Consider the following 9539-nt stretch of genomic DNA (forward strand, 5'->3'; position numbering starts at 1 on the left):
TCTGCAAACATCCAATTGTTACTTTTTTTTTTAAAGATTTTTTACTTATTTATCTGACAGAGGGAGAGAGAAATAGCGAGAGAGGGAACACAAACAAGGGGAATGCCAGAAGGAGAGGCAGGCTTCCTGCTGGTAAGGGACCATAGCCGAAGGCAGACGCTTAATGACTGAGCTGCCCAGGAGCCCCATTTTCAGAAGGCAGCAAGTTGATGGTTAAACTCTTGACAGCTTAAAATTCACAATATTTACACCACAGAAATCAGCAAATGCTATGAATCAGCTCTTACCTACCTCCACCCTGACTGACAGCTGGTGGGTAAACACTCACCAGCATCCCACCATGGATGAACCGGCCTTCCCCTAACTTCGGTCCTCATTACTTCTTGCCTGGACATCCTCACAACCAGCATCTCTGCACCCAGACTTCCCACTGCAGAAGATCATTGTAGAGACTCCTGAATGAAAGTCAGGAAACCTAAATACAGATTTTTTTTTTAAAGATTTTATTTATTTATTTGACAGACAGGGATCACAAGTAGAGAAGCAAGCAGAAAGAGAGAAGAAGGGAAGCAGGCTCCCCGTCGAGCAGAGAGCCCGACGCGGGACTTGATCCCAGGACCCTGAGACCAGGACCCGAGCCGAAGGCAGAGGCCTCAACCCACTGAGCCACCTAGGCACCCCCTAAATACAGATTTCTTAAGTATAAGAAACATGTACTTCACATAACAAAATATTCGAAGATAAGGCACTTTCAAGAAACCTCAGCATCTCAAGAGCTCATTAAGTACACAGATTCTTTTTATTTTTCCACGTTGCCACTCTCTATGTGTTGCATTTCCCTTCATGGCTTCAAGAGAACTGTCATGGTTCGAGAGGGCATCACATCCTCACACAAGGGCCTGTAATGCTTTTTCTTATCTCCTTCTCAAGGAGCAATTTGGTCTTCCCAGAAATCCCACAGCAGGCTTTCTCGTGGGTCTCCTTGACCAGAATTGCAACCCATATCTATTCTTTTCCTTTTTTTTTTTTTTTTAAGGTTTTATTTATTTATTTGGCAGAGAGAGACACAGCAAGAGAGGGAACACAACCAGGGGGAGTGGGAGAGGGAGAAGCAGGCTTCCTACTGAGCAGGGAGCCTGATGCGAGGCTGGATCCCAGGACCCTGGGCTTGTGACCTGAGCTGAAGGCAGCCACTCAACCGACTAAGCCACCCAGGTGCCCCTCAACCCATATCTATTCTTAAGTCAATCATTGTAAGGGTAATAATAAAATTACCACAATTGGGTCAGACCGCTAATTTCCAACCATTTAGAACCAACATCTCCTTTTGCATCAAATATTTCATAACACTCCTCGTTCCCAAAGTGGAAATTAAAGATAATATAATCTACCCTCACACATACTTTCAAAACAATATCAATACAGGCCCTTATTGGAATATAAAGGTGAAATAGAGTTTACAAAAAATTATATATATGCATTTCAGTCTCTATGGTGAATTGTATTATCATGACTCCCAGTTACTTCCTGCCTTCCCTGTGACAGAATTATACATACCAACCCGCTAGCATGTGACTCGTGGTGCCTCACTCAATTGATGTCAGGCCTGGGGGGCCTGGGTGGCTCAGTCAAGCATCTGCCTTCGGCTAAGGTCATGATGATGTCAGGCTTGCTTTATGATTTACTTTGGTCAATGGAATGTGAATGGAAGGGCCACATCCAGAAGAGCTTGAAAAGCCATTGTATGGCTCTGCATTCCTCTTTTTTTTTTTCTTCAGAGATAGTGACAGACGGGGTATAGCTCACTGGTAGAGCATTTGACGGCAGAGATAGTGACAGAGATAGTGAGAGACAGCAGGAGCAGGGAGGAGTGGGAGAAGCAGGCTCCCCGCTGAGCAGGGAGCCCCATGTGAGGCTTCATCCCAGGAGCCTGGGATTGTGACCTGAGGCAAGTGCTTAACCAACTGAGTCACCCAGGCGCCCCCTATGTGACTTTTTTAAAAGACTCTTCATTGTTGTATGACATGCATATGGAAAAATGCACAGGTCACAAGTATACAGCTCGAAAAAATAAAAAATTTAAAAACGAGTGTACAGTTTGATGAACCTTTACCAACTGAACACATCCTAGTGCCTAGGATAGTCATTACCTGTCCTAACTTCTCACAGCATGTATAGGTTTTTGCCTACTTTTGAACTCTGTCTAAATGGTCTTGGAAATGAATTACTGCACATTTGTATCGATGAAATCTCTCATTATAATTATGTGAATCTAGCAAAACTGAATTCTGCACCAATTTAGTATACATTGCATTTTCCAGGAATACAACTAGCCTGTAAATGTAAACTGAAGGATGCTCGTTTTGTTTTTTAACTCCGAGCTTTCCCAAGCGTTCGTGGCACTGACTGCGATATTTTTCTTGGCTTCTGAATTGTTGACACAATGCAATTGTATCAGTGCTCATTGGAAGCTGCTAGATTCATGGGTAGGCTGTGTGTAGGTCCAAACAAGCATCAAGTACAAACTGTTTCTTTAGCTGTAGGATATCACTGTGCCATATTGTATTCTCCCTCTCCCTCTGCTGCTCTCTCTGTCAAATAAATAAATAAAATCTTAAAAGAAAAAAAAAAAAAGTCATGTAGGGCACAGCACAAATCTTTGATGTGTGGAATTGTCCCGTGCCTTGCCAGATGTCTATTATTCCTGACCACCTCCCCTTTCTTCTTTAAAAAAAAAAAGAAAAAAAAAGTTTTTATTTAAGACAGAGAGACAGAGCACAAGCAGAGGAAGCTACAGGCAGAGGGAGAAGCAGGCTCCTCGCTGAGCAAGGAGTCCATTGTGGGACTCGATCCCAGGACCCCGAGATCATGACCTAAGCCAAAGGCAGACACTCAACCAACTGAGCCACCCAGATGTCCCTATTCCTGACCCCTTTTTATGAACTGTCTATAGTGTTCCCTAATCATTATGATAGCAAACTGCAACCAAACACCCTCAGAAATTTCTATAATGCTCAACCTCTAGGTGCCTCATGTTTATACTAATCAAACTTTGCTCCTGGGGCTGACCCCTTTAAGCTTGTCACCTGCTTCAGATATAAACAAAATTGGGCTGCCATAGGGCACTTGGATGGCCCAGTTGGTTGGGCGTCTGCCTGCCTTCAGCTCAGGTCATGATCCCAGGGTCCTGGGATGGAGCCCCACGGCAGGCGAAGCCTGCTTCTCCCTCTTGCCACTCCCCCTGCTGTGCTTTCCTGTGCTTTCTCTGTCAAATAAATAAAATCTTTAAAAAAAAAAAATTGGGCTGCCATGTGCCAGGAAAGGAGGGATGGGTTGTGGTGCTGATGGTGGTTGGATAGATAACTGTCCATGTCGGTCACAACATCCTTCACATACTATCAAATACACCTCAGGTCACTTTGTCTCAGCCTCTACAATCTGCAAAGGCTCTCAACTGTCTATGGGAATAAAACACTCAAAGTACCTTTCTAGGCTAATTGTGAGGCTTCTGTTTTCCCTTCCCTCTGCCTCCATGGAACAGGGCATCACTGTGCATCACTCCACTCTCACTCCTCAAGCTCTTCAAATGCTTCTTTTTCCGTGAAGGAGCCTCCTGCCCAGAATGCCCACTCCTTTGCACACCCTCTCTCTAGTATTTCCTTCATTCTGCCTTTTGTACAGTTGGCTGGCTCCCGTTTTGTGACATTTCTGCTGGCCTCGTCCAGTGATAGACCCCCGCTGGTTGCTCAGAAAGGCACGCTGAATTAAACTGAATCAGAACACAGTCTCTGTATTTCGCTGACATCAGCAGTCCAGTACCTAAAATCTTTTTACTGGTTGAGACTCATCATTGCTCTCGGTCTGGATAATATACGGCTTCTCATCAATAGCCTCGACTGTGAATCACTTGCATTCCCACTCCTAAAAGGAGTGTCTCCTGAACCTGGCTCTGGGAGGAAAATGAAGATGTTTGGCTGTCTTGCACCACAGTAACTTGTAGCCATCAGGCATGGGCTCTGTCTATGCCCAGTAGCACGGATATTAAGACTGTGGTGGGGCCTGGGAGAGGCGAGCCTTTAGCGTAGCCAAGATGGAGTAGTTGAGGCCAGGTGATGTTTCAGCTATAATTCAATAAGTATTTATTGAGCATGAATTATGTGCTGGCTTCAATTAATAAGAATCCTTCCGTATTCAGGCTAGCCAAGTAGAGCTGCATGTGTCCAGGTACCAACAGAGAGGTACAGATAGGAGCTGAGAGGAGAAAGAGAATGTCTTTGGCTGGGAAATCCAGGAGGGCTAATCAGAGAAAGTGGTGATTAGCATGGCCTTATGGGATGGCTAATGTGTGGCTAATTAGAAAAGAGACAAAGCAGGGGAAATAGTCAAGGAAGCTTGTTTATACAATTTTCAGCTCTTCTCTGAATTAATAGTATATGGCCTTAAAATCTGGGAATCCTTAGCTTTTCATAGGATTAAAAAAACTGGGGCACCTGGGTGGCTCAGTCAGTTAAGCAGCTGCCTTAGGCTCAGGTCATGATCCCAGGGTTCTGGGATGGAGCCTGGCATCAGGCTCTCTGCTCAGCAGGGAACCTGCTTCTCCCTCTCTCCCTGCCTGTCATTTCGCCTGCTTGTGCTCTCTCTCTCTCTCTGTCAAATAAATAAAATCTTCAAAGAAAAAATCTTCTAATTATAGCTTCAGAGCAAGCCTCATTTGGATTGGACTAGTAATTGGTTCCTGAATTGTCAGAAAGGAGGGAATGGGTAGAAACCAGCAATTCACAAGGGTATCAGTACCAGCAATTCACAAGGGTATCAGTATTCACGGGTGGCAAGGCATAGAAATGAGAGGACAAGAGGGCCTGGGGTGCCTCAGTGTTCTCTGATACCCCACCTCCAGGTTCTGGGGCTGTCCCTCCTGTGATGACCCTGTGATCTCAGGGGATCCATCACTGGGAGAGAGGTGGGGCCTAGGAAGGTGGGCCTTTCTGCCAAACTTGGCCTTTTTTTTTTTTTTTTAAATTTTTTTTTTAAGATTTTATTTATTTATTTGACACACAGAGATCACAGGTAGAAAGGCAGGCAGAGAGAGAGAGAGGAGGAAGCTCCCTGCTGAGCAGAGAGCCCAATTCGGGGCTTGATCCCAGGACCCTGAGATCATGACCTGAGCCAAAGGCAGAGGCTTAACTCACTGAGCCACTCAGGTGCCCCAATACTTGGCCTTTTTGGTCTTAACATTCAGGCCCCAGGATGTCTAGCTGTGTGCACTTCTGTGCAGCTGGGGAGCTGAGATGGGTCGGGGAAGGCAGCCTTGCCTTATAAACTTGATTCTGTGTTTAAGACTTCTGAAACCGGAAGTGACCTCCCTCTCCTGTTCGCATTTCCTTTCCCCACCTTGCTGTGGCCCCATCTCATCAGCCCCGTGTCTTAGGGTGGAAAAGCAAAAACGCCCTAAGGCTCCTTTTGATTCGTGTCTTAAATTCTTCGGAAGAGCAAGGCAGTCATCAGCACCGCACAGCTTAAGAATCTTTAAGAATTGTAAGGATTTCTTGGGGAGAGGGTGGGAAAGTCATGGGAATCTTCTGAGTAAGGGCGCCCTGGGAAATGGGGTTCTGGAACTGCTCTCCAGGGTGAGCTCGCTGGGGTCTGGGAGTCTGTGGGACCTAAAGGAAGGGCGAATGCGATTTGTGTCCCAGATGGGGCCCCAGAGAGGCCTTAGGTGTGGCTGCCTAGACGGGATTCTTTGTGCCCCTGAGAGCTCATGGAGCTCCAGAGGTGGAAGGTGCCTGGGGGGAGGGGGGGAAAAGAAGCCGCCTTTTAGCAACCAACCTTGTCAAGTACTTCAAATAGGCCTCCTCCGTTTCCTGCCTCCTCACACCCATCTCCCCGCTGCTTGCTCACTCCACTCCAGCTTCTTGCTCTTCCTCAGATCGCCCAGCACACTCTTATCTTAAGGCCCCTGCATTTGTGTTCCCCTTTCTGGAACCTCTTGTCTTATCCAGAGGCCTCCCTTGACTGCCCTGTTGAAAACTGCAATGGCGCTTCCACTCCCTCTCCCATCCCAGCACACTCCTCCCCCACCCAGCCTTTCTGTCAGAGCCCTTTTCACCAGCAGACCTAGTGTGTTCCTGTCGGAAGGCAGCAGAGATTTCTTCTGTTCCCTTTTCTTTAACCTCCCAACAATAGACCCAATAGGGTCAATTATGCTCAAGCAGTAAAGGCTCATGAAATCTCATGAAACATTTGCCACAACAGATGTTCCAAACCTTGGGTTATGGAATCCCCAAAAGCACACCCTTGGTCCCAAATTCTGGCTCCAGTAATCACTGGCTGTGTGACTTTGGCAAATCCCTAGTCTCTTTGACCTTAGCTTCCCCATCTGTAAAATGGGTAATTACTGTCTTAATAGGGTTTCTGAGAACTAAATATCCTAACACAATGCAGGGCTCACAGCAGCCAGTAAATAGCCAGTAAATAACATCCATCACAGGGTGGCGGGGGCAGGGGGGGGGTGGGGGATGGCCCTAATGTGTTTCTCTTCCTTATCCCACCACTCCGATGACCCTACCCCCACCCCAGGTACACTCACTCTCCACAGCACAGGTCTGACAGTCACTCCTTTGTGCAAAATGGGCATTGGCTCCCTCAACCTAGGTGTCCCTGCTCTGGTCTGCTGTGGCTGCCTGTCTCACCCACCAGAATTTTAAATTCCCATGGACAGAGATCACACCTCATTCAAATTACTTGCCCTCGCCCAGTGTCCAGCCTCTTATGGGCAGACAAAAATGTGGGACTAATCACTAAGCAATGTGTCCTCACCTCTTTTTAGCAGAAAACCACCGCAGGACTCGTAAGCCGGTTTTTCTTTTGTTCCAGAATGCCCTGCAGGCTCCCCACCTCCTATCCACTACTCCCCTCGGGGTTGGTTACCCTCTTCTCAGAGGTCTAAAGGGTGTGACCCTGTTTGGCTCAGCTGCCAGCCCCAGCCCTCCCTCCACACACCCACCCCTCTTACGGCACTGGAGGCTGCTCAGCCCAGTACTCCCTCTAACGGCTGGCTTTGGTGGAAGATTCTGCACTAGGGTTGAAAGACAAAAAAGCTAGGCTGTCCCCCCACCCCCACCCCCAAGCTCCTCCAGCTCTGATGTTCCCGCTGTGGTTTCCCCTGGATCCGGCCTTTGTTTTCCTTTTTTAAGTTCCAAGAAAGCCTCCTGGAGACTTTTGTGACCTCACCCAATTTCCAACATTCCATATTTAGTCTCTTACCCCTTTCTTCTCAGTCTTTGAAACACTGCTCTCTTATCGGGTGTAAATCAGAACTATGAGGCCAGAGAAACAGTGGGACTGTAAAAGCTGATCAAAAACAGATCTTGCTCCCCTGAAAAAGCGTCTTCCCCAGCTTCCAGGAATGACAAAGTGAGGTCACATTTTACATGGGTAAGCAAGAGCTCAGCAACAAATAACCCACAAAATCTCAGGGAGAAGCAGGTAAAATCGAAATTATAAATGGTCCCTCCGAACCCGCCGTTCGGCGACCCCTCCCGCTCCGCTGCAGCACTGTCTCCAACGCGTGGGCCTTTGCTGCAGCGACACTGCCCACGCGTTCCCAACTAAGACTCAGACCACGCCAGCCGTGCCACGAGGTTGTGTTTTATTTTCATGAAACATACAAATAATTTGCTATAATATCCCAGGGCAAACCGGAGAATTTGGCAGTCCGATTGGGGGGGGTCCCCTCAGAGACCCGCAGGCCGGTGGCGTCGGCACGGAGTGCCCGGGTTCACAGTGCAGCTTGTCGCTCGTGTCCATCTTGCAGGTGGCTCTTCTTCCTCCACATCACGACTCGAAGATGACAGGGACGGGACGGGGAATCCTCCGGGTTCTTAGGAAATTTCACTCCGCTTCTCCTGCTCAATGGCTGTGGGGAGCAGGAAGCAGACACTGGAGGATGAGGGCACCTTGCAACCCGCCCCCCACAAGCCGAGGGACCCACGAGGTCTGGGTCTTGAGGCGGCGGCTTGGGGCTGGAGAGACACGCGCTTCGTGGAACGGAAAAGGGGCCGGGGCCGCCGGGATCCGGCGCCTCGGTCAGGTGGGGGTGGGGTGGGTTCTCGGAAAAGGCGGGGTGGTGAGGGCTGGGCTGGGGGGCACGCGGACCTGGAGCCAGGGGTGCACTCACTCTCTTTGGTCGGCAGGGTGTTCTTCTCCTGCGTCTCCGTTTTCTTCAGCTTGGCCTTATCGAAGCTGGCGATTTCCCCCATGTCCGGCTTGTCTGCCATTTTCTTAAAGCGATCCTAGTGGGTAAAGCAGGGCGGTTGGCCTGCGGCCGGGGCCAGCGTCCCCTCCGCCTCTCCGCCGACGCCTCTCGACGTGGCACTCGGACGGGGCGTTCCCTGCACCCACAGGCCAAGAATCTGGGCGCGTCCCGCACCCCGCTCCTAGCCCCAGGGCGTGGCCCAGCGGCCGGCCGTCCCGTCGGGGAAGGGCGCCTGTTGCGGCGGCCCCGCGCCGGTCAGGGACACCTGCTCCAATCCCACCCGGATGGGGCCCCCGCCCTAGGCAGTGCTCACCGTGGAGTTCCGCTCCGAGCCCAGCGCCTGGTACTCCCACTCGCGTTGCTGCAGCAAGAGACAAAAGAGCGGCGCCCGCCCCTCGCCTTATATACGCCGCGCCCCGCCCCGCCCCTCGCCCGCCGCAGCGGGGGCGGCGCTGGAAGGCGATGGGCGGGGGCGGCGCGGGCAGCTCCTTCCCCGCCGCGCCCTCCGCTGGGCTGCCTCGCAGTCTGGGCGCGGCTCTTCCTGTGCAAGGGGAGTGGGCGGGGGGACCCAGCTCCCCACCGCCTCCAGCTCGCCGAGACCCTGCAGTGGAGACGGCACTGGCCGTTGGGCGCGGAGCCCTCTCTTAGAGTTTGGGGCAGCGCTCCTCTCCGGGGGAATCTGCCGCTCTCTTCCAGAATGGGCGTGGGGGCCGGCGGGGGAGGGGTATGTGGCGTGTCTGTGTAGTATGCAGTTGTAGGTGTGGATGAATGTGCAGCCTGGCGCGCGTGTTCTGCAGTAATCCCTGCTCGAAAGAATCCCCCCCCCCATCCTTGTGCATTTCCCATGTCTCATGCTTTTGCGTCCCCCTAACTCTCCAACTCCCCCTTTTCCTCTCTTTGGGAACGCTGAGCCCTCGTAGTCTCTCGCACGCACTAAAAGAATCCTAGCCGAGGCTTCCTAGTGATGAAGGGACAGGGGAAACCGATTTCCTCTGCTCTTTGCTCAGATTGGGGGGGGTTGCCTTCTCGTCGTCTGCCTTACTAAGCTGGGCGGCTCTTGCAGGAGCGGTGGCGGGTGTTCTTTTTTTTTTTTTTTTTTTTTTTTTTTTTTTTTAAAGAGAGATCACAAGTAGGCAGAGAGTCAGGCAGAGAGAGAGGGGAGGAATCAGGCTCCCTGCAGAGCAGAGAGCCCGACTTGGGGCTCGATCCCAGGACCCTGGGACCATGACCTGAGCCGAAGGCAGAGGCTTTAACCCACTGAGCCACCCAGGCACCCCGCGGGTGT

At 50.6% G+C, this 9539-nt stretch overlaps 1 protein-coding gene across 1 annotated transcript; it reads right to left on the reverse strand.

Annotated features, from left to right (window-relative positions):
• Positions 1-7631: 7631 nt before the first annotated feature.
• Positions 7632-8724, reverse strand: TMSB10 (thymosin beta 10). The gene is made up of 3 exons (XM_047745432.1): positions 8568-8724; positions 8177-8291; positions 7632-7915 (listed from the first exon to the last, which is right to left on the reverse strand). Exons 2-3 carry the CDS (start codon positions 8274-8276, stop codon positions 7881-7883), a joined length of 135 nt encoding a protein of 44 aa, XP_047601388.1. The 5' UTR covers positions 8277-8291; positions 8568-8724; the 3' UTR covers positions 7632-7880.
• Between the last annotated feature and the right edge of the window lie 815 nt (positions 8725-9539).

The sequence above is a fragment of the Lutra lutra genome, chromosome 9 (assembly GCF_902655055.1).
Source record: "Lutra lutra chromosome 9, mLutLut1.2, whole genome shotgun sequence".
Taxonomy (NCBI): domain Eukaryota; kingdom Metazoa; phylum Chordata; class Mammalia; order Carnivora; family Mustelidae; genus Lutra; species Lutra lutra.